The sequence below is a fragment of the Eretmochelys imbricata genome, chromosome 1 (assembly GCF_965152235.1).
Source record: "Eretmochelys imbricata isolate rEreImb1 chromosome 1, rEreImb1.hap1, whole genome shotgun sequence".
Taxonomy (NCBI): domain Eukaryota; kingdom Metazoa; phylum Chordata; order Testudines; family Cheloniidae; genus Eretmochelys; species Eretmochelys imbricata.
This window is the reverse complement of record NC_135572.1, coordinates 239,535,353-239,561,371: the sequence shown is the minus strand read 5'-3', so window position 1 is coordinate 239,561,371 and position 26,019 is coordinate 239,535,353. Positions and strand designations below refer to the sequence as shown.

At 41.3% G+C, this 26,019-nt stretch overlaps 1 protein-coding gene across 1 annotated transcript in view; it reads right to left on the bottom strand.

Moving 5' to 3' along the window:
• The window catches only part of LMNTD1 (lamin tail domain containing 1), a 247,267-nt gene that overhangs the window by 61,921 nt on the left and 159,327 nt on the right, over positions 1-26,019 (bottom strand). The window contains exon 7 of the mRNA XM_077807458.1: positions 1,182-1,297. Within this exon, the coding sequence (XP_077663584.1) occupies positions 1,182-1,297 (116 nt within the window). The remainder of the gene's footprint in view (positions 1-1,181; positions 1,298-26,019) is intronic.

Genomic DNA, 26,019 nt, shown 5'->3' with positions numbered 1-26,019 from the left:
GACCACCACCCCGAACTCTCCTTCCCTCTATCCAACCCCACCTCCCGCCCCCGGCTCCCTTACCGTGCTGCCTGGAGCACCGGTGACTGGCAGCGCTGCAGCCGTGCCGCCCGGCTGGAGCCAGCCACGCAGCACAGAGCACTGGGTCAGGCCGGGCTCTGCAGCTGCGCTGCCCCAGGAGCTCGCAGCCCCGCCGCCCAGAGCATTGCGCCTGCGATGCAGTGAGCTGAGGCTGCAGGGGAGGGGGAACAGCAGGGGAGAGGCTGTGGGTAGCCTCCTGTGCTAGGAGCTCAGGGGCTGGGTAAGAGAGTCCCGCGGGCTGCCGTAGTTTGCCCACCTCTGCTCTAAATAAACAAACAGCACGCTGGGATGAAAGCAATCTGTCAGGCAGCCAAGATGTGTATTGTTCGGAATTTTTCATTACTCCTCCCCAAAAGAGAAGAGTTATTGAGGAAACACCTGCAGCCTGATGTTTTCTTAACTGAGAAAGAAGGGGGAAACTGAGGCAGCAGCAAGGCCTAAAGTCAGACTGGGTAAGCCCTGCTACAGGACTTAAATCAAATTTTTGGATCTGGCCAGTCCAGAAGTTTGGGGAATGTTTAGATCCAGATGCAAAGTCTGTCTCACAGGCTCATATGTACTCTTGAAATAAAAATGCACCAAAGGTAACCAAAAGTAGATAGAAAAGGAGTACTTGTGGCACCTTAGAGACTAACCAATGTATTTGAGCATAAGCTTTCGTGAGCTACAGCTCACTTCATCGGATGCAAAAGTAGATAGTAGCTGATGTCCAGATCCTCAAAGGTAGGAGGCTTAGGCAAAATATAAATGACAGAGATAAGTTTTAGAGAAGTTAATCAAGGGACATGTGTGCATTTACACTCCTACACTTCTAGTGGCTCTTCATATAACAATGTAAACAAGTGCTATACCATCTGGCATTTCTTTAAATAAATGGTGTCACTACAACTATGCCATTCTGTCCCCTGAGAATTCAGCCTCTGATATCTGCTGCACTTTTATGAAGGACTAAGAGCTATGATGATGGTCATGCTCTTTGGTTACCATACAAGTCACTAAAACCTGGGGCTGCAGTTACAAAGAAGGTTTAAAAAGTTTTGTTCAACAAAACTGGAGTATATGTAGTCATTAAATAGCCCTTGCTTAGTTAATGTTCCTACCCTTTTTCTCCTCCAAACATGCTTTTAAGTGAACTGATCTCATTTTGCAGGGAAAGATTTTTCTCCTCAACAGCCTCCAGTGCTTTCATCTTGGCTAGAAGAAGCTCTTGTAATTCCTGAGAAAGAAAAAGCAGGAAATCAGGCAGTGAATATATTTGAAGTTGGTGGTTCAGTTACATAGATATATAATAGCCCTCACATATGAAATCATAAATATCTTAAATGTATCCCAACACAATACGATCCTTATATTTAGCCTTCCAACCTAAAGGATTCCCAAATGTTTTACAAACATAGCTATCTGATCTACATTTATAAATTGTACACAAGGATGCCTTTCTCTACCACTGAAATGAAATACTTAATGGGGTGGTTCATTTACTCATTAAGTCTTAAATTCAGCCGTTCGCAATCGGTCTCCAAAGCATTAGTGTTCATTACTTAGATTCTATTTAATTTTGCATTTTAAGTAGCGGCTGGATCATTTTATAATCAATAACAACAGCTGTAGTTAAACATGATGCATGAAAGGTAAAAGTATCATATTTCAGAGTATAAGCTGATTACTTCAGCAGTCAGGAGGGAAGTACTTACACACACACACACAAAGCTAGCAGTGTGTACATTTAAAAAAAAAACCTTCCAAAATAAAACTCACCATTGCACATACAATTTGCCCCATGGGGAGAGGATGAGGGAACAAACCAGAGAGGACAGAGGTTAGACACATCACTAGGGGCCACCAAATGAAATTAATGGATAGCAGGTTTAAAACAAATAAAAGGAAGTCCTTCTTCACTCAGTGCACAGTCAACCTGTGGAACTCCTTGCCTGAGGACATTGTGAAGGCTAGGATTATAGCAGGATTTAAAAGAGAACTGGATAAATTCATGGAGGTTAAGTCCATTAATGGCTATTAGCAAGGATGGGTAAGGAATGGTGTCCCTAGCCTCTGTTTGTCAGAGGGTGGAGATGGATGGCAGGAGAGAGATCACTTAATTATTACCTGTTAGGTTCACTCCCTCTGGGGCACCTGGCATTGGCCACTGTCGGTAGACAGGATACTGGGCTGGATGGACCTTTGGTCTGACCCAGTATGGCCATTCTTATGTTTTTATGTTCTTAATGTCCTATGGGAAGCTGCTAACATACGACAGTGATGAGAGCAGTATAAGAACTTCTATAGAATAGAATAGATACACCCCATGCGCAGCATTGCATAACTGGACCAGTGCGTTATAGAAGATTTTTTTCCATGTGTTACTAAATTATGTGTTGGTCATTTCTGGAGAAGGATATGTGCCAATGATCTTACTGGGTAATGCAAATTCTATCTATCTGAAATCTCTTTTCTTAGTTTTTGTTTTGCACTGAAAACAAATTGAGCCAGGCATGCTTGGGAGAGTATTCTGCAGCCCCTGAACAGAGGTAAGAGCATTGTGCTTCCCCTGCATGGCGGGAAGCTCTGGGAGCACACTGTGGACAGGTAGGCTTTATGCCATGCCCAATGCAGTCCAGTGCCTATCAGGCACAACTGACCCCTATGATACTGTGTCAGCCTGAAAATATAACATTCAACACACTTTGACCTACAGTGGTGGTCACTGGGAGCCAACATTTATCAAGAGTTACCAGAAAGCTCCCTGTGAATGAGGGGAGAGGAGGTATTAGAGAAGGAGTGAGGGGAGGTACTGAGACACATCAGGGAAGTGGGAGAAGAGGATTGAGGAAACTGGCCTCTGGCTGGGAAGGAAGGTCCCAGTGGTTCCAAAAGCTCCCGGAGCCATTCCAGCCCCTCTGGGTCCCACTCCGGGTTCCCCAGCCTGATCCTAGGTCCTGTGGTGGCCACTCTAGCCCCTCTGGGTCCTGTTCTCACCTCCGCTCCCATCCCCAGGTATGTGCAAGTTTACAGAGGGACAGAGACCCCACACTATTTCCATTGCAGGAGCATTAGATCCCCTTTTTCCCTGGTTCCACCACCAAAGCTGAGATACAGTAGAGTGTGTACCGTGATCATAGTTGCTAGTCTAGACAGGGGATAATGGTCTACTATTGCGTTACACTAATGGAGTCACTTCCTTAGTTCAAGTGGTAGAGGTCTGTACTGAGGTGCAGAAGGCCCTGTTAGGTGACCAGTGGTAGGAATCATTGCACAGTATTTCCTTGTACTTAGTATAGGAAATAACTGTGGCATTTCAGCTACCACTGTGCAGGAACTATGAGCAAATGTTGATTTTTTATTGTCGGTATTTATTTTAGAGTGAAAATACCTCCCAAACGTCTGTAACACTGACAGTAACTGATTGACTTGTGAAAGTCAATTAAGTAAGGTATGATGATGATGTGCTAGAGGCTCTGTATTAAGTTTGTACACACAGTATAGGAATAATGAGAAACCATGTTTAGTTCCTCTAATAATCATGAATTCTTGACACATGATCCCATTAGTAATACTTTTAGGACCCCACCATACCCAGAATTTTTCACTTAAAAAAGCTGATATTCAAGAACATGACAGTTGCATCATTTCTGAGAAAAATCTGAAATTGCACGAGCTTGTATTGCTGCTGTTAGAAATTATGGGTCGGTTTCTCTTCATACCCTGGAGTAAATAAGGAGTAGTAATATTGAGATTTATTGAGTTCTACCACAGCAAAATCAGTATATGTCGGAAGAATCAGGCCCTGTGAATGCACAGTTAAATTTACCTAAATTTGGTAGATCTAGCTTTGCAATGTACAATATTTTGAAAATAAACAAGCAACTCAGTAATAAAACTGACCTTTGACCAGTGTTGGGGACTAATAGTGGAAGTTTGATAACATAAAATCCAAAACCACCACAATAAACAGAATTAGTTGGGGTTAAAAATATTAGAAACACCAAACACAGAATCCTTCGTCATAGAAACAAGCACAAGGAATAAACTAAATACTGTAATCTAACTCCTAAATACTGTCCAGGGGTCATGAATTTCATGTCTAAGGTCAATTTATCAAGCTACTCTAAAGAAAGTTCTGATGGGAATGATGCCATTTATGATCTAATTAAAAAATAGCCTATTATTCATACTTATCTTAGTCGTTCAGATCAACAACATTGAGTTAACCGGGGTAGCCTTAGGAAGAGTCAGCCCTGAGAATGTTTCCATTTTTTTCATTGCCGAAGGGTTTTTCCATCACTCCTCCCTCAACAGAATGAGAGCATGTCCGCAAAGAACCTTCCCCTACACTGCTGCTGCCAGGGCACACTCCTCTTCCTGTAGGAGGAGGAGTCCTGGGCCACCTCTGGCTCAGCTTTCAAGATTTAACAAGTAAGCCCTGTTCACAGTATTCGCTATTGCGGGAACGTTTGAAACTTTCAAACCAGCTTTGCACTGCTGGCAGTTGGATTTCTCTGCTGATGGCTGACTTTCACAGAACGATGTATTTCCAATTCTATTTACAAGTATTTTACAAAGAAGTAGACTATGTGGCTCGTGCAAAGGTATTAATTTAGTAAAAAGGCCACAAAGTGTTCTATCTGTGTCCATCAGTGCTGGAACTAGGGGTGCTGGGGCTTGAAGTGGTTTACCTCATATACAGGGTTCATATACAATGGCTCTCAGCACCCCCACTATACAAACTGTTCCAGCAATACCATCATCCTCCCTGTTACTCAGATCTGTATCCTGAATCATAGAATATTAGGGTTGGAAGAGACCTCAGGAGGTCATCTAGTCCAACCCCCTGCTCATAGCAGGACCTACACCAACTAAATGAAGATCATCTTTGGCTATGTCTACTCTTATGGGGACATGTAGAGTACAGGCACTATACGTATAGCTACACATAACAGTGAAAGTCTCTTGCAGTGGGTAGGGTAGGGAAGAAAGACTCCAGCAGCAGGGAGGAAGCAGGACACTACACTGCTAAAAACAGCAGAATACAGTGGGAGGCACTGCTTGAGTGTGTAGAGAAATCATGTTGGGTATATATCCTGGAGGTTCATGCATTTCAGGCACTCTACTTTCCAAAGCAATGCCTTTCCGGCTACACTTCTATTTACACCTGTGTGAGCTGGGCATGCAGTGCCGTACTCTACATGCTGGCATAAGTGTAGATGTAACCGTAGACTCCACCATGTCCCCAGCCCTACACATTTAGGGCACTTCCAATTCTTTCCACTTTCTCTATAACATTTGTATGATCTTGTCGGGTTTTTTTTCTGTCTAAACAGCTGAAACTGTTTTCCAGACCCTTATCCCACTTCTCGATTACTGCAATATCACTCACTCTTGGCCTACCTAATACCATTATCGGCCCCATCAAGTCCATACAAAACTCTGCTACTTAGATCAGCTTCTTTGATCATCACTCTGACCCTGTCACCACCAAGTGCAAATTGCTTCTGGACTCCTCCTTTTACAAGATTTTTGTCCTCCTTTTTCTAATCCTTCAGAACTCTGCCTCTCCATGCTCCTACACTCTTCTCTCCTATTGTGTGGCTAGTCTCAACCTATTTGACCATCTCTCTTCCTTTGCAGCCACAGCAGGGAATGTGCTATTTTTATATAACATTGAATTTAAAAAACCCCAAACTTTATATGCTTTATCCTTCTCCTCTCCCCTCAGCTATTGCTAATCTTCTCAGATTGTAATGTTTTTGGGGCAGGAAGTGCACAACACATTGTTAGCCTATTGGAATAGAAATAAATAAATAAATAGAAGTACCTACCCAGAACCCTAGGGGCTAGGCAATCATTACAAATTCATGTTAGCTCAAAATGATATCCTCACCTAACAAAGTAAATGTCTCCCATGCCATCTACTCCTGGACCCTAATCAATCCCCAAAGGAAAAGCCTGGTAAACCTTCCAGTGGAATTAAAAGTTACCAAATCCAGTTTCTGTTAGTCCAGGCCTGTTGCCCAACCCATGTAAATAAGGAAGAGGTTAACTCAAACACCTAAATTGATAACCACAGCACCAGAATCACACTCAGAATCAGGTGGTCTCTAAGCACCTGATCCAAAGCCTGCTGAAGTCAATACAAGTCCTTCCACTGACTTAAGGTAAAATGGGTTATGTAATAGATGTTTAACTGTTATTAAACATTAAAATACTGCATATATAATTTGTAAAAAAGGCATGGAGCAGTTTAACCAGTACTTGGAAGATGGAAACCATTTTTCTCAAGAAAAATATATGTGATAAAAATTTATTCTGGTAAATATTTTAATTCCATTATGTGGTGCTAGAGTACATTATATGCTACCTAAAATTTAACAGAGATTTTTTAAAAGCTGATTGCCTATGAGAAACTACCTCTTAGGCATACCATATTTAAGATAATCAAGGATCTCAGTATCGGGAAGTGGCACATAGGTAAAGATGTAACTAACTTTCCATTATGGGATCAATTTGGACTACAGCTGGTGAGAAATTTTTCATGGAAAGTTTTCTACTGGAAAATGTTATTTTTGAGAAAACCATTTTTTGTGTGTGAAATTGTGATGAACTTCCTGCAAAATCAAAAAATGTTTGTTTAGCAACATTTGGTTTTAGGAAATTTCAAAATTTCCTTTGAAATGCAAATTTTCATTTAAAAAGTATCTTTTTATTTGTATATATTTGTCTAAATTATTCCATGACATGTCAATAGTAGTAGTACATAATTACATGTCATGTGACATGTCATGTCATAATATGAAATGGTATTCTGTGTTACTACTGACATAATTTGAGATATTTGTCATATATACATATTATGTAGATTCATGTGATATATTATGTTATAGTCTATATATCCATTAATTTATTTTATTGTTGTATTTTTTATTTGCATTTTTAAAATCATTAAGAACAGCTGCTACCTAATACAAATTGAAACATCTTACCACATTTTGTAGCTCAAAGTGTCACCTGTTTGTGTTGTAAGGAAACAGTTTGACAATTTGACACTTTCAACAAGAAAATAAGAGAAAGGGTCAAACTGTTTCCTTACAACACAATCAGGAGACATCTTGATCCAGAACATAAGATAATGTGTTTCAATCTTTACAAAGTAGAAGCTGCCCTTAATTTTTTTTAATAAAATAAAAATAAAAAAGTAGACTAGAACAGACTACTTGGACTATATCATGTCACTAGACTATATCACTAGAACAGACTACTTGGACATAATTTCATGACATGTCACTAGTAGTCATAGAATCGTGGGACTGGAAGGGACCTCGAGAGGTTATCTAGTCCAGTCCCCTGCACTCAAGGCAGGACTAAGTATTATCTAGACCATCCCTGACAGGTGTTTGTCTAACCTGCTCTTAAAAATCTCCAATGACGGAGAGTCCACAAACTCCCTAGGCAATTTATTCCAGTGCTTAACCACCCTGACAGTTAGGAAGTTTTTCCTAATGTCCAGCCTAATGCATAAGATGACATCACATCATGACAAGTAATGTAATGTAAAATAATAAAAATACTAAAATGGAAAACCAATAACTATTAGAATAAAAATATGAAAGTTCAAAAACTTTCCCCAAACAAAAGTTTCAATTTTTTTTTCAGAATGTTCATTTCACAGGAAATTTTTAAATATTTGGTTTTGCTCTGATTTAGAATAAAAACAAATTCTGAAATGACAACAATTCTCTTGAAACGGAAATTCTGAGTTTTGACTGACTTTAATTTTTATACCCTCCTTTCCCTAACTTTGCCAAAGTTTAATCAATTTGCCTGAAATTTTACAAGAGTGATTTTATGCCAGGGTGGGATTATTTAGGAAATTTGAGGCAAGTCAGACTAGATACTTAGGAGCCATGAGAATTCAGATGACAAATTGTATCATTTCATGAACAGTTTCAAAGTTTTTGACTTGTATTATCATAAAAATGGCCTCGCCTAGAAACTCCAAGTTTGATTTTATCCGATGGCCTGACTTTAACTTATCTGACCACAAGCTTCCTGAAAATAGTCAAATATTCTGATGCTATATCTTCTGCCCTGCTCTGTTCACTTTCCACCACTCCAAGTAGCTCAAAGGCTACTTGAAAGCTACCTTGAAGAGTCAGCTAACAATTCCTCTTACATGGGGGAATTTCCAAGCTGTATACAGCTGGTGTAGGCAGCTCTATACCATAACAGCTGCAGCTGTATCCACTTTTGAGGAAGCACAAAATTGGCCTGGAGAGATTCTGCAACAAGCATAGCTTGGCACACACAAGGATCTGTTCCTTGAAATTACTTGATAAGATTTATGTGAACTTCAGAATGGCTGCACAGTTCTTTTCAGATATTACAATCAAGGCCTTACACAATCTACTGCACAACAATGTAGAACGCAAATCTTCAGCAAGGATCCCTTGTTTCTGCAGCTCTCCTCTGCAATGCCCTGGAAATTCTGTGGCAGCTTCCGTTAAATTTAAAAAAATAAGGGATTTGTTGACTTAAATGTGACGATGGACAATACAAGTAGTATAGTGTTCCTTGTGTCATTTATTTGTAAATAAAATATGAATTTAGTTGTTCTGCTCTTAAATAAGCATTTTCCGTGTGTGCTGCAGATTTTCATAATCACAGCACATAACTACATTCTTTAATGGACCAGGACATAAGCAGTTTGGCCTAGTGGTCACAGCTGGGCTGAGGCCTGCCCACCAGGGACAGTGGTCACCAGGCAGGAGCTGAAGGTATTGCAAGAGCGAGGTTCCATAAGCAGGAGTTAGGCTCAGAGTGAGGCCAGGGTCAAAGACCAGAGATCAGAGGCAGTATCAGGTTAGAATCAAGGCAGGAATCAGAGTCAGAGTCAGGCTGGAAATCAAGCAGAATCTGGCCTTTCAACAAGCCGAAGTCTGGATGGTTACCCAAATAAATTCCTAGGCCAATCCCTGGGGTAAAATAGGGGGCTTGGCCAATCAGAAGGTTACAGGGTATCGTGACTCTGAGTCTCTTGGGTGGCACTTCTTGCAGCACCTACTCTCCATAGTGCTCCCTCGATGTGGCTTTGTATGGTTGTCCAGTGGCACTGTGGGAATATCAGCTGTCCCAGGCTCTGCAGACCTGGATTCTAGGCTGTGAGTCCTTACACATTCTAGTAGCTACATGGCCAGGCAAAAGGTTCTGTCCACATCTATAGTTGCAGAAGGGCATTCTTGAGTGGGAGGTAGGGGACAGAGTGCACGGTCCTCATTTGGTGTGGTTACATCTCCAGCCTGAACAGCAGCACATACATCCAGAAACCTCACACATAAATTATTACTGCTTAGAAAAGGAATAAATTGTGTTGGAGGATGGGGAGAGATCTGTGCAGATGGTAACTGCTAGTTAGAACAGATATGATGGTGTCATAAATATAAAGGGAAGGGTAAACCCCTTTGAAATCCCTCCTGGCCAGGGAAAGCTCCTCTCACCTGTAAAGGGTTAAGAAGCTAAAGGTAACCTCGCTGGCACCTGACCAAAATGACCAATGAGGAGACAAGATACTTTCAAAAGCTGGGAGGAGGGAGAGAAACAAAGGGTCTGTGGGTCTGTATATAGTCTGTCTTTGTCGGGGATAGACCAGGAATGGAGTCTTAGAACTTTTAGTAAGTAATCTAGCTAGGTATGTGTTAGCTTATGATTTCTTTAAATGGCTGAGAAAAGAATTGTGCTGAATAGAATAACTATTTCTGTCTGTGTATCTTTTTTGTAACTTAAGGTTTTGCCTAGAGGGGTTCTCTATGTTTTTGAATCTAATTACCCTGTAAGATATCTACCATACTGATTTTACAGGGGGGATTTCTTCATTTCTATTTACTTCTATTTTTATTAAAAGTCTTCTTGTAAGAAACTGAATGCTTTTTCATTGTTCTCAGATCCAAGGGTTTGGGTCTGTGGTCACCTATGCAAATTGGTGAGGCTTTTTATCCAACATTTCTCAGGAAAGGGGGGTGCAAGTGTTGGGAGGATTGTTCATTGTTCTTAAGATCCAAGGGTCTAGGTCTGTAGTCACCTAGGCAAATTGGTGAGGCTTTTTACCAAACCTTGTCCAGGAAGTGGGGTGCAAGGTTTTGGGAAGTATTTTGGGGGGAAGGACGCGTCCAAACAGCTCTTCCCCAGTAACCAGTATTAGTTTGGTGGTGGTAGCGGCCAGTCCAAGGACAACGGGTGGAATATTTTGTACCTTGGGGAAGTTTTGACCTAAGCTGGTAAAGATAAGCTTAGGAGGTTTTTCATGCAGGTCCCCACATCTGTACCCTAGAGTTCAGAGTGGGGGAGGAACCTTGACAGATGGTAATGCTGATTTTGCTGTATATCACTCAGTGTATGCTATTTTTGTGGAACATTTTTAAAGGGGCAGAATTTGACACCTTCCTTGCAATTTATATGTTAAACCTCAGAATTCAGTACATTTTATTGAAATCTTCCAAGGAACAAATGGTCTGAATGTGAACAGAAAATTTCCCAAAGTTCAGTAGTGTTTAGATTCACAAGGGCTGGTTCAGAGCCACTGCTACAAAAGATTAATAGAAAAGTTTGGGTTTTTTTTAAAGCCACTTTCCTCTTCTTACTTTTTATTTAATTATTATAATAATTATTATATTCTGAGAATGTGATTTAGTTCCATATTGTCTGAAAAGGACAGCAGAGGGCAGATGTGATCTTATAACAAATGAGATCTGACACAGAAGACAAAATTTTCCAGAATATAAGCTTTGGATCATAGAGCCCCTAATTTAGCAGAAGTTCACACCCTTCTCAGAAATGTCTTTAATTGGACCCAGTAAATAGTATATACTCAAATGCTTTGCTCAATTGAAGCCTTAAATAGGAAGACAAGGGGCAGTTGGTGCTTCATGGAACAAGAGGGGTGCTGAATATATATTGTCTTATTGTTAATCTTGCAGAGCACACATGGAATTTTCTAAGATTTGGGTGAACTTTCTCATTAGAGGGTTGCTGAGGTAACTCCAGAATGCAGATCCAGCATTGCTGTAACTTAGTGCAAATCCTGATGTTTCTGAGGCAAAGTGTGGTGTTTACCTATGGCTAAGAAAGAAATTATGTTTGGGGACCTGCAAATCCAAAAGTGCCTCTTGGAGACATGAAGTTGGAAGATTCATTTCACCTTTCCTCCATTTAGTATTTTAGATAATGATAAGGACCAGCTGGTGTTTTAGTGCAGTGTATTCTAGAGGGAGCAGCAGTGGATGCTTTAGTTAAGGTTGCATTTCTAACCTCCTGTTTTCCGTCACTTGCAACTTTCTCAAACCTTTGCCTTTAGAGCTCAATTATTATTATTATCACCTCAATCTGCCTTTTCTTTATTTGCATAATGGCACCCAAAATTTTATAAATAATATTGCATTAGAAACCTGTAAAGTTAGTAACCTTTTGGCACACGTTTTATTCCATTTACAGGTATTTGGGCCAAATTCTGGCATACACATATATGAGCAGCAGAAGGAAGATGGTTGTTCATATTCCAGCTCTTTTAAAAGTACAGTTGAAAGCCCATTATATAAGTTTGATATGACAGAAACAAAAGTAGGGCTTAATGAGCCACTGCCAAAGACTCAGGGAATATGATCGACATACATCTGCACATATACATATGTGGATAGCAAACCCCAACAATGAGCCTGGCGCACAGCTCCATGCAAAATGTATTCCTATTCCAACAGGAAATGAGTTACGCAAGACCCTCCCCTTTGGGCCTCTTCACAGCTAGGTCTTGGATGAATATTAATGCTCTAATGCACTGTGTTCATACACAGGTCTGGAGAGAATTAATGCTGGTGGGGTTTTTTTCCACTTGCTGTCCAAAATCTGGCTTCTTTCCCTTTAATGAGTACTCTCTTGTTACGGGAAATATATTTTTGCTTGGTACACATCAAATGTATTCAGCTATAGATCTTTACCAGGTTGATTTTTTTCTATTCTATTTTATTTTTTGGTCCAATGGAAACATTCTTTTGGTGAAGGTTCACTCATTTATCAGGTAGTCCCAGCATTGCTTCTTTTGGGCCTGGTTCTATTTCCACTGACTTCAGTGGGAGCAGTATGAAAATGGAAGCATCACCTGGTTGGACTGAAGTGGAAAGAAAGCAAAGGCATGGCACTTTCTTCAATTTCTCCTTCCTCTCCCAATGAGCTCCGGCCTTTAGTGCTCTCCATCCGGCTTTCAAAGAGGAAAAACTTACATGATCATTGCTGCTCTCAGTTCCAGCACTTGGGAAGCTAAGAGATCAAAATATACAGTGGGTATCCCGTGTGGCTAGTCTTTGCATGTCCCTTGTAGCGTCTCTGTTATCACCCAGTGTTTAAATCCAAGCTTGCAAACCCCTCTCGAGGATAATCCTGACTCAAGTAGTTCCACTGATGTCAGTTGTAAGTCACATGAACAAGGAGTGTAGAATTGGATTGGTTAATCTGGAATGTTGTTTCATTCAGGGTTCACACTAATTTTTATGTAAAATAGTTTGGTAACAGCAGGACTTCAAGTTGCTCCTTAGTTGTGGTACTTATGGCAGTGGATGGTCAACAGCTATTTGAAAGCCTCTTCTCTGCACCCTCGCTAACAGGTAGGATTGAAAGTTTGGGCTGCTGACATTTTGATAGGCAATGGTGCCCTATCAGCACCAAACAGCCTTGGAAAGATGCAGTCCAACCACACCAGGAAGTTTTTACAAGGGTATTTCTTTGGGTTTAACCCTAAAAAGAGACTTTTTATTATTTTGAACAGAAAACGAACAACAAAATCTTGTTATGAACCACCTACAGACACAAGCCATTACATAGAGCAATTACAAAATAAAGGCTGGAATAAAACTGCATAAAAACTCTTGAGTTCAGGCTCTGAAGTCAGCTTGAGACCTAGGCACAATGTCAATGCACTGTCTACGTAGCTACTTTTAGAGCACTAGCAAGAGCCCAGCTAGCCTGCCTGTCAACCCGGGCTGGGAGGCTCACTGCTGCAGCCTGTGTAGACATATCCCTAAAGGCCCCATGGAGATCAGGGCCCCATTTTGCTAGGCGCTGGAGAAACACATAGTAAGAGACAGTCTCTGCCCAGAAAATCCTACAACCTAAAGAGACAAAGCCTCCAAGGAGTGACCAGTGAAGGAGAGGCACAGAAAGGTGGGGTGGCTTGCCCGATATCAGTGGCAGAACCCGGAATAGAACCATCTCCTAACTCCTAGTCCAGTCCCTACCCACTAGACCATTATGCCTTCCTAGGTATAAGGCTGTGTTGTGGGTTTTTTCTTCCTTGCATCAAAAAAACATTATTAACTGGAGCATTAAGATTACAGCATGGAGCATTGTGCTAAATATTTGCTCTGGTGGAATCTAATGCTCATTTAGCCATCCAACAGTTGGAAACGTTTTCAAAAGGGCCTCAGAAAGGTCACTACAATTGAGCTGAGCACACAATTTTATGTGCAAAACTATTTGCATAAACAAAATCTGGTTTGCGTAAACAAATCTGGGAGTTCCACAGCCACCCACTTTGAATACACGCATACGCTTTTTCATGTGCAATTCAGTTTTCCAATGTCACACAAAGTGAAGCCATTGGGTTCTACTCCCAACTCTGCCACTGACATGTTGTGTCACTTAGGGAACATTTTTAAAAGCACCTCAGCAATTAAGGAGCCTAAGCCATGTTTTCAAAAGTGACAGATAATCAGGAGCCTAAGTGTCCTCGAAAATCACTCGGATTTAAGCTCCTGCGTGAGTTAGGCTCTTCTGAAAATATTAACCCTCACCTCTCTGTGTCCAAGCTCCCTCAGTGGTACAAAGATGATGATATTTACATTCCTTTGTAAAGCACTGTGAGACGTATGCATGAAAAATGTTATATAAACCTAAATTAGAAGCACAAAATTACAGCCAGTTTTTAAAAGCATGATTCTGTCTGTAATTTGTGTGTGTGTGTGTATATTTTCAGTTATGGTTTTGTTGCATTATCATGAATTGCCACGTATGTTTTCAAATGACCTTTGTTTGAACTGCAAAAATGACATTTTAGAGGCACATTTGCTAGACTTAAGGATATATTCTGCAGTCAATGCACATGTATCATTAGCATTAACCCTTTGAAAACTATTGAGCTAAACAGGAGGAACAGGCTGGATAGAGAAATTGATTGATCAAGAAAGTCTTTTAAAATATCAACCTGACTGGCACTATGGAAAATGTAAGTATCCCAAGCATTGGTGAAAGTTACATGAATGCACTGAAAGGAAGAGAACATAGTAAAAGTTAGCACATTCATAGTACTTTTGAAGTGCTCAGCATTGGCCTGACTCTTCTTCCACTGAATGCTGAATTCAGTGGGAACCGAGTTAGCTCAATACCGAACACTTTAGAAAAACCCATCATAAATCCTCTCAACAGTATTATCACTATTTTACAGATCAAGAAACTAAAGCAGAGAGGTGAGGTCAGTAGGATTAGTTGTGTGAATGAGAACTACTTAGAGAAATAAGGTTTTGTAGGAGGAGAGAAGTTTTGTCTACCACCCTCTCTCTTTGTCCCAAAGAACAGCTACCATGGAGGGGGAGATGATTGCTGGTTTCACCAGCATTAATTCTTGAGCAGACTTCTGTATGAAAATCCACCCGTGTCTGGGAGATTAGGCTGTAGAGAGTAGTTACTCCTCAGTTCTGTCCCCTCCCAACCATGGATCCCAAACATGCATAGAGTGGAGGGGCGTCCACAATGCTTGGGGCTAGAGGGAAGGAAGTAGTGGTGCTCTGGCTCTCCTCCTTCCACCTGTTTGAGTGCTTTTCTACCACATTTTGTTCCCCTCCATCACATATATCAAGAAAATCATACACCCTACCATTTGTAATAATTTAATTCTTCCAAATTTATAATATGTAACCTGACGGTGTCCTCTTGTCCGTTCCACAAATGGTTACAGAGCCCAGAAACCTTGAGCAGGGCTAGTTTTCAGAACATCAGCAATTATGAGATGGGCTTATTAGAAGAACGTGCTGATGTAATTTTATGTACATTGAAATAGGTGATTTTTAATCTTCTCTAGTAACTAGAATAAAATAAGGCCTATATAACTTCCTCTATCAGTGCTTCTTATTGCCTGTCTCTTTATTAATTTTTTCTCCTTAAAAATGGTTGATCAGCATAATACCTCCTTTGGTTTGCTAGGGATTGTGTTCTGTGTAATACACTCGGGCAAGATACCGTACTTTGACGTTTCCTTTGTAAATTATTTTCATACAACCTGCTGTAAAATTTTGCTTGTTACATATTTCTAAGATGAGCTGGAGGCACAGAGTTTGGATTTGGAACTGAGCTTCCTTCAAAGTTGAGGGGTGTTTGGGTCCAGCGGCTTAATCCAGCCTGTTCTAAAGAGCAGGAACAATGTGGTTCAGTGAGTAGTGCATTGGACTGGGGATTAGAAGACCTCTATTCCCAGCTGTTCCTGATCAACTGTGTGGCACTGGACTGATTTCACCTCTTTGTCCCTGAGTTTCTCATTCTCATTGTAAAATGGAGGTTATGATAATTATATTTACCTTTCTTTATATAGCATTTCAATTTCTTCAGATGAAAAGAGGTAAGTACAGTATTATTAAAAGGGCCATCTATGAATTTAGATCCAAATTCCTCCAGAATCTGGAGGTGCTCAGATCTGGGATTTTGATTTTTAAAAATCCTTGATTTTTAACTCTTGCAATTTGTGCATAGTTTGTTTTTTTTAGTTTAAAATGATTTGATACATTATAATAAATATTCAGTTCTGCAAGAAATAAGGATACCAGTTAGGGCAGTCATACCTATGCATAGATGAAACAAGAAATAAAATATTCAAGTCATACCGATATGCTCTATTTCTTCTTAAACAAATAATTCAATAAAATACAAGTAATAGCACAGATTATAAAATATCTATGGACAAGGGATATAATGCAATTAGATATTTCAGCAAGGCAAAGCTCATGAGACTAAATTGATATATTTACCAAAAATTCAATGGGCGGCCATGTCACAGCATATAGGGCTAGATCTTTACTGAACCTAACAAGCAGGAGAGATAGTAAGACCTCCCCACACCTATTCACAGTCATATTAAAGCTACCTGCATTGCAGTTCCGGGTCCCCAGTGGCATGTAACCCCTGTACTTCAGCAGCTTCCCCATAGCCATAGCCAACTGCCTTTTAGTTGGACATGAGTGTGGAAGTAAGCAAAACTCTTTTCGGGGCTGCAGTAAGTTACCCTCCTTCTTCCTTTACTCTGGAGCAAAAGGGCAGCACAAGAGGAATGATGATTGTCTGAACAATTCCTTCCCAGTGTTTCCCTCCCTGGGGAGCTTAATCCAAGTAGTGGCGAGTTATTAGGACATACAATGGAATGTTATATACATATAGGGTACATACTTACATATATACAATAGACATTTGATGTCCACTTTTCAAGCACGTCTCTGATGGCATATACAGAATGTATAATACACAACTCATCACTTTAAATCTGAACTGCATCCTTTCATCCTTTAAAATGTAACTGAAGTTCAGTTGCCACAAAAGGGATGGATAATTATTATTGAATGCCATCAAGTAGGTGTTTTGCAAGCATGTAAAAAGAGAAGGTCCCTGCCTTGAGGAGTTTACAATCTAAGACGACGTCAGAGAAATGCAGGAGGGAGTAGAGATGTGACAAGAAACTGTGAATGTGCACACTGAACGAAGGCACATCCATTATTATATTTTAATTAATAAGGGGTCTGAATGCTTCCCTGAGTGGGAGGCTGGGGTTTGTAGACTTGTTGGAAGAGTTGTGTACCATCTTGAAGGAGGAGAGGGTAGGAAAGAGATTACAACAGGTTCTGCAGTGGTTCTTATCGCTCCTCTGAAGAGAAGCAGAATGTGCACTTTCTCTAGCGACTGCTGTTAAAGGTACTGTGTACTCAGAAGGCCTTGAGATTATGGAGCACAGCTGGGTGGGTTAGTTGAGTTCCTTGCCAAGTCTCCAAGGAAGTACTAGGCGCCTGTTCTGACTGGCTACTGTGTAGGTGTATGGGAGTGGCAAAAGAGGTTCCTTGCCAGAATGTTGCCCTTATGTGGTGAGCAAACCTCAAACAGTGTGATTTAGATAACCATAAAAACTTCTATCGGATAGGGAACATATGACAGATGGAACAAACTGGTTAAGGACAGAGTGAAAAGAGGCAGATGGGAGAGACCGAGAGAAAGGGAATTGGTCCTGGGGATGGGATTTGGTTGAGGTACATTCCTGTGGCTAGGAGTTGTGGAAGTATTATGGAAGAGGGAAGGGATCGGGCTTGTTATAGAGAAGGCTGAAGTGGGATGGGGGGGAAGGGGAAAGATTGAGCAAATAAAAATACGTATAAGCATATCGGAGATATCTTTAATTCCTCAGTGTTCCAAGAGTTAAAAAATGAAAAAGGTAGAAGAACTTTTTCAAACTCAAAGATTCTGATTCAGTTCAAGGTTTGTGTGAACCCATCTCTATCATGAATGTGGAGCAAAAACATCCAATCAGCCAAACTGTATAGTTTATAGATTTTTATCCTAGTGATCAAAGCTCAGAGGGCATTGTAAATAAGGTGAAATAAAACAAAATAAAATAATCTCCATAGGTTTACCTAGAAAACATCTGGAGTTTTGGCATCAAAATATAGAAATCTACAGGAATGAGAACACTATGTATTACTGTAAAATGTAGTAAGAAATATCACAGATAAATGAGAAGTTAAAGCCTCCTATATATCACAATAAGATGTTTCACCTCCTTTTGGTTGCAAGAGTTTCCATTACTCTGAAGTCTTGCCAAACATTTCATTGTTACCTTATTTGATGTACTTGGTTGTACTACCTTTCACTTTGTGGAGCAATGATTTAGTGTCTCTTAATTTAATTATGTAAAATATAACCAGATGTCCAGTCCTTTTAACATAAGAGAAAACCATATCAGAAACATGTGTTTTTTATGCATTTCAGCATAGACACTAAGATTTCATTCTCTCCCCAAAACATTCTTGCTTCTGAAAAAAAGCTTTCCTTTTATCTTTGACATAACATGCCACATTGGCAGGCAAAAGCATTTTGATCTTTTAGAGTCTGTCTACTCTTGTATTTAGACAAAGGATCCTTAATTTGGGGGTCTGGCTCTTGTCTTTCCACTGAGTTTTTCTTTTCTTTCACAATAGTGACATCATTCTTTGTATGCTGGACTGGTCTGGCCCACTTAGTTTAATGGGAGGTGGTTGAGGTAAGGTCCCCTCACAGATCTAGAATTAACCAAGCGTAATGGTATGCTCCAGAGTGCATTGTTCGGTTAAGAGTTTAAACACACTGGTGGCATAATGACCTCAAGAGCAGAGGTTAAGAAACCTCCCAAAATTCAGCTTGGGTGGTGTTCAACTCAGCAGGGACACACACCTCCTCTGATCTAAATATTTAACTGGTTCCCTTCTCTTCATTCCTAGGATGAAGTATCAGTATGTTTAAATGATAACAGTGGAATATACAGGCATTAAACACCCACTGCAGAAAGACTGAAGATACAATTATTTCCAGGCAAGCAAAATCTCGAAAGCTGTCGCTTTCCGATCCCTGATCAAATCATGTTCAGGAGAGAGCGGTGTACAGCCATCATTACAGAGTGAATTGCAACTGCAGTAACTTTGTAGAGTTTCTGTGGTTTTTAAATTGTTTTTGTTTGTGCTTATTATATGTATTTGGCCAGTTTGAGCTTTTATTTGGACGGTTCATGGCTCAGCAATTTTATGATACCAAAAGAATGATCCCATTTAGGCTAAATCCTACAGGTATTTTTAAAATTTAATCAGGAACTCAGCCTAGAGGCTCTCCAACAAACAAGTCTTTACTGAAGTGCATTTTCCTATGAAAATGTGAGAAGTGGAAGGTTGGACATATGACCAGGGAAGAGTATAAAAATATTGCTCGGGCATGTAGGAATGAAATCAGGAGGGCCAAATCGCACCTGGAGCTGCAGCTAGCAAGAGATGTCAAGAGTAACAAGAAGGGTTTCTTCAGGTATGTTGGCAACAAGAAGAAAGCCAAGGAAAGTGTGGGCCCCTTACTGAATGAGGGAGGCAACCTAGTGACAGAGGATGTGGAAAAAGCTAATGTACTCAATGCTTTTTTTGCCTCTGTTTTCACTAACAAGGTCAGCTCCCAGACTGCTGCGCTGGGCATCACAAAATGGGGAAGAGATGGCCAGCCCTCTGTGGAGATAGAGGTGGTTAGGGACTATTTAGAAAAGCTGGACATGCACAAGTCCATGGGGCCGGACGAGTTGCATCCGAGAGTGCTGAAGGAATTGGCGGCTGTGATTGCAGAGCCATTGGCCATTATCTTTGAAAACTCGTGGCGAACCGGGGAAGTCCCGGATGACTGGAAAAAGGCTAATGTAGTGCCAATCTTTAAAAAAGGGAAGAAGGAGGATCCTGGGAACTACAGGCCAGTCAGCCTCACCTCAGTCCCTGGAAAAATCATGGAGCAGGTCCTCAAAGAATCAATCTTGAAGTACTTGCATGAGAGGAAAGTGATCAGGAACAGCCAGCATGGATTCACCAAGGGAAGGTCATGCCTGACTAATCTAATTGCCTTTTATCATGAGATTACTGGTTCTGTGGATGAAGGGAAAGCAGTGGATGTATTGTTTCTTGACTTTAGCAAAGCTTTTGACACGGTCTCCCACAGTATTCTTGTCAGCAAGTTAAGGAAGTATGGGCTGGATGAATGCACTATAAGGTGGGTAGAAAGCTGGCTAGATTGTCGGGCTCAACGGGTAGTGATCAATGGCTCCATGTCTAGTTGGCAGCCGGTGTCAAGTGGAGTGCCCCAGGGGTCGGTCCTGGGGCCGGTTTTGTTCAATATCTTCATAAATGATCTGGAGGATGGTGTGGATTGCACTCTCAGCAAATTTGTGGACGATACTAAACTGGGAGGAGTAGTAGATACGCTGGAGGGCAGGGATAGGATACAGAAGGACCTAGACAAATTGGAGGATTGGGCCAAAAGAAATCTGATGAGGTTCAATAAGGATAAGTGCAGGGTCCTGCACTTAGGATGGAAGAATCCAATGCACCGCTACAGACTAGGGACCGAATGGCTAGGCAGCAGTTCTGCGGAAAAGGACCTAGGGGTGACAGTGGACGAGAAGCTGGATATGAGTCAGCAGTGTGCCTTTGTTGCCAAGAAGGCCAATGGCATTTTGGGATGTATAAGTAGGGGCATAGCGAGCAGATCGAGGGACGTGATCGTCCCCCTCTATTCGACATTGGTGAGGCCTCATCTGGAGTACTGTGTCCAGTTTTGGGCCCCACACTACAAGAAGGATGTGGATAAATTGGAGAGAGTCCAGCGAAGGGCAACAAAAATGATTAGGGTTTAGAACACATGACTTATGAGGAGAGGCTGAGGGAGCTGGGATTGTTTAGCCTGCAGAAGAGAAGAATGAGGGGGGATTTGATAGCTGCTTTCAACTACCTGAAAGGGGGTTCCAAAGAGGATGGCTCTAGACTGTTCTCAATGGTAGCAGATGACAGAACGAGGAGTAATGGTCTCAAGTTGCAGTGGGGGAGGTTTAGATTGGATATTAGGAAAAACTTTTTCACTAAGAGGGTGGTGAAACACTGGAATGCGTTGCCTAGGGAGGTGGTGGAATCTCCTTCCTTGGAAGTTTTTAAGGTCAGGCTTGACAAAGCCCTGGCTGGGATGATTTAACTGGGAATTGGTCCTGCTTCGAGCAGGGGGTTGGACTAGATGACCTTCAGGGGTCCCTTCCAACCCTGATATTCTATGATTCTATGATTCCTAGACTTTATATAGTCATCAGAACCAAGCTGGCTGCAGAAAGATACCCCAGTCAACATGTGAGTCTTGCCTAGCCTGACATTAAAATCAACACTGATTTGTAAAGTCAATCCTGTTTCAGGGCAGTTCTTTTTTTAACTCAGTCCAGTGGAGTCTGACTAAAAGCTTTCCTATAATAACTTTTTCTTCTTTTTTTAAGTGGATCACTGAGCCAACTGTTTCAAATATAATCACCATTATAGGAGCTGCTCACCTGTCTTTACTTGGCTAAACCCTGGATCTGCTGTGACTACAAACACTGCTCTCTATCAGAAGCATTGGTTATGTTACTTTCTCTAAAAGGAAGACTCCTGGGCCCAGATTTTCAAGAGCTCAGCACCCACAGACGGAGCCAGATTTTGAAGAGAACTCAGATCCTTTACAGGCATCTAAGCAAGGGCCAGATTTTCAAATGTGCTGAGCTCTTTTGGAAATATGGACATTCATTGCCCCAACTAGGAGCTGAGCACTTTTGAAAATCATGCCCCTGACCATGGATGCTGAGCACTTGCATTCTGGCCTGGGTAACTACAAAACTACAGATTTGTCTGACCCAAGAGTGTGGATCTTAGCACCCAGGGAAAAATTCAGATTCAAACCTTGCAGCTTGAGCCCACTTTTATGTAAAACCTTTCTGTGAACTCTCTCTAAGAACACAATGTCATCATCAAAGCTGCCTAGGGTTTTTTTGAGTGAACTTAATAGGATCTTCTCCATCAGATGGTACAGTTCTGGATCTCTCTGTAGCTTTAACGTTTTCTCTCCATTCACTACAACCGGAAAATTCAAATGTCTTTATATCTTCCATCTAAGTGCTTCCAACAGTTCATTTGCATTCATTCCCAAATTCCTTTTAAATCACAAAGACATTTTCAACTAGAGCACTGTATAAACCTTGAATGACTGGCTTTCACAGAAAGAGCCACAGGGCTGTGCAATCTCTAGAGGACCTTTTAACACCCCCTAACAGAACTCCAGTTTACCTTCAAACACAGTAAGGACTTCAGTTGCAAATGGACAACAACAAACATTGAGGCTGTCCTTTCTGGTGGCTGAAGAATGTGTGGGGAACATTGAGTTCTCTTTGACAAAGCAGAAGGACTCAATCCTGAACTGTGCTAAGTTCATGCTCAGTGGAGAAGAGGCAAAAGTGTCTCTACCCAGCGTTTGTGTCCCCTAATTCTTGTCACACTCAGGGGCTTAAACGGTGCTACCGACTGCTCTTCTAGTCAAGGATCAGACCATGCACTCCGGCCCCTCCCCTTCTCCCACCCTGACATGCACCCTATACTGCATGTGGGGGAGTAACTGGCTACAGTGTGGCTCTTCCTCAGCTGCTTGCTTGTAGCTCTCTGAATCTCTGAAATCGTGCAAAGGGGACTTAGGGCTTGATCCAAAGCCCTCTGAAGTCAGTGGGAGTCTTTCCATCCACTTCAATGGGCATCGGATCAGGTCCCTAGTGCAGGCCAAGAGCCTCTCATCAGCCAATTGTATCGGTCAGAAGTGCTCACCATACCTGAATCAGCATGTTGTGCCTGTTCAGTACTGCCACACTGTGTTCACAGAGGGATGAAATACGATTGCAATGATGATGCCTAGGAACCTCCATTTTAGTTATTTTAGTTTCCTGGTGAAGTTTAAGATGTTGGTTTCAATCTAGAAAACAATCAGTGGTTTGGGACCACCTCTCTGCTCCTCTTTAATTCATATCAAAACAGGCATCTGAGCTGAATCCCAAGTTTCAACCGATCAAAATAACCATAGACTTCTCAACTCCACGCGTGCCAGACTCTTACCCTGTGTTCCAGCTATTCATTAACTTCAGTTTCTTGTATAAAATTAAAACTCCCCACTTTCTCTTATCAGAGGGGAAGCCGTGTTAGTCCATATCCACAAAAACAATGAGCAGTCCGGTGACATCTTAAAGACTAACAGATTTATTTGGGCAAGTCATGTTAATATAGACAGTGTAATTGCCTTGTAAATGGCAGTCAATTAACAGTTAGTGACAAAATTAAAAATTAGTCAATTTAAAATTCACAAATTGAAAAACTAACAAATGGGAAACGGATTACTGAAAGTGGATAAGCCAACAATTGGCAAAGTAATGACAGTTTGACAAATTAACAGAACACTTCTGGATAGATGGATACACCTCCCTATTGGTAAATAGGGAGGTATGAATAATAGGAGTTCTGTAAGTATGATACTGCTACATTAAAAGATAAAAGAAGGATTTCAGCCAATCAAAGCCCAGGGAAATCAAGCAGTGTCTTCTCATACTCTTCACTAAAATCCATACTGGCATGTGTTCAGTCACATCACCATTTCAACACCACACCACTCTATCAAATAGTTGCTCTAAACATACAATCATGGACTGTTTTTACCATGTACCTTTATGGAAAAAACCCTAAAAAAATCAAATAGGGATGAATTCCATAGGATTCTACTGAATTAAACAGAGTTTGATAGAAATTACTAAAAGGTTTAGAAATTGAGAGAATTATATCTCACTGCTATAGAATTGTACAGGTTCGTATGCAAACTCCATTGAAAGATTATCATTCTCTACTAATGTCTGCAGAAGTACAGTCATTTTAACAGCACACAGTGCTTGATCTCTTCTCCAGATTAGCCAGATTTCCACCATCACCTACTTGGATATGATCTGACTATTTCACTTACAATTAAAATATAAGCAACTGAAAAGGCCTTTTGAATGAAAATGCTTAACTATAGCTCGACATTCATTCTGCCTGTAGCATTCTTCCAAAGTGGAATCTTGGGCTGCAGGAAAATCAAAATTAATTAAGACAATAGGAAGTTTACTGTCTCACAGCAGGTTAGAGATTCCTCTCATTCTGCCCCGTAACTTTACCGGTTGTTCAGCATAGCTTTGAGTTATGTCCACATTAGAATAATTTATTCACCGAAGCTTCCCCACTTTTTAAAAGTATTACTATGTTCTAAGTGATGGCACCAAACACACAGTAAGATATATGGTTCCATGTGGGACCATTGCTGGAGAATGCTGTAGTACTTGTTATAAGGGGGCTAGTTCCTGCCTCAAAGTGCTAGAACTTAAAAGTTAAAAGGTGGCAACATAGATTAATTCCAAACCCTCTTAGGGCAAAAAAAAAAGAAACAAAAAAGTTACTTTCTTTTACACTGTACTTTGTTGAAGCTTTTTTTGCCTTTTGGGATAATAGGAACCCTGTTCGTGAAGCTAGGGCATAGTCTTTGCAATAAGCAGCTGTTGCAATAATCTAATGCCTCAATATTTAGCTGGTCACAAAAAATGGTTCACTGGCTTCTATACTCCTCCATCAGGAATTATCATGTAAGTATAGTACATTTATTTTCATAGTTTTGTGTCAAGTGAAAAATGTAGTCCTTCCTGAGACATCCTCTCATCCAAAACACCTAGTTTTGCCTTCTTCACAAACAAAGAAAGGGTGTACTTTGTTTCTTCCCATAATTCCTAGCATTTCTTTCCTCCTCCCAATTCACTTTTCCACCTAGGACAAAAGCTTTTTCATATTAAGATCATAAGAACAGTCACGCTGGGTCAGACCCATGGTCCATCTAGCCCAGAGCCAGATGCTTCAGAGGGAATGAACAGAACAGGACAATTTTGAGTGGATGAGGCTTTCTTCCGGCAACTAACGGAAGTTACTAGATCGCAGGCCCTGGTTCTCATGGGAGACTTCAATCACCCTGATATCTGCTGGGAGAGCACTACAGCAGTGCACAGACAATCCAGGAAGTTTTTGGAAAATGTAGGTGACAATTTCCTGGTGCAAGTGCTGGAGGAGCCAACTAGGGGGAGAGCTTTTCTTGACCTGCTGCTCACAAACCGGGAAGAATTAGTAGGGGAAGCAAAAGTGGATGGGAATCTGGGAGGCAGTGACCATGAGTTGGTCGAGTTCAGGATCCTGACACAGGGAAGAAAGGTAAGCAGCAGAATACGGACCCTGGACTTCAGGAAAGCAGACTTCGACTCCCTCAGGGAACTGATGGGTAGGATCCCCTGGGGGAATAACATGAGGGGGAAAGGTGTCCAGGAGAGCTGGCTGTATTTCAAAGAATCCCTATTGAGGTTACAGGGACAAACCATCCCGATGTGTCGAAAGAATAGTAAATATGGCAGGCGACCAGCTTGGCTTAATAGTGAAATCCTTGCGGATCTTAAACATAAAAAAGAAGCTTACAAGATGTGGAAGATTGGACAAATGACCAGGGAAGAGTATAAGAATGTTGCTCGGGCATGTAGGAATGAAATCAGGAGGGCCAAATCGCACCTGGAGCTGCAGCTAGCAAGAGATGTTAAGAGTAACAAGAAGGGTTTCTTCAGGTTTGTTGGCAACAAGAAGAAAGCCAAGGAAAGTGTGGGCCCCTTACTGAATGAGGGAGGCAACCTAGTGACAGAGGATGTGGAAAAAGTAATGTACTCAATGCTTTTTTTGCCTCTGTCTTCACGAACAAGGTCAGCTCCCAGACTGCTGCTCTGGGCAACACAGCATGGGGAGTAGGTGGCCAGTCCTCTGTGGAGAAAGAAGTGGTTAGGGACTATTTAGAAAAGCTGGACGTGCACAAGTCCATGGGGCCGAATGCGTTGCATCCAAGAGTGCTAAAGGAGTTGGCGGCTGTGATTGCAGAGCCATTGGCCATTATCTTTGAAAACTCATGGCGATCGGGGGAAGTCCTGGACGACTGGAAAAAGGCTAATATAGTGCCCATCTTTAAAAAAGGGAAGAAGGAGGATCCTGGGAACTACAGGCCAGTCAGCCTTACCTCAGTCCCTGGAAAAATCATGGAGCAGGTCCTCAAGGAATCAATCCTGAAGCACTTACACGAGAGGAAAGTGATCAGGAACAGACAGCATGGATTCACCAAGGGAAGGTCATGCCTGACTAATCTAATTGCCTTCTATGATGAGATTACTGGTTCTGTGGATGAAGGGAAAGCAGAGGATGTATTGTTTCTTGACTTTAGCAAAGCTTT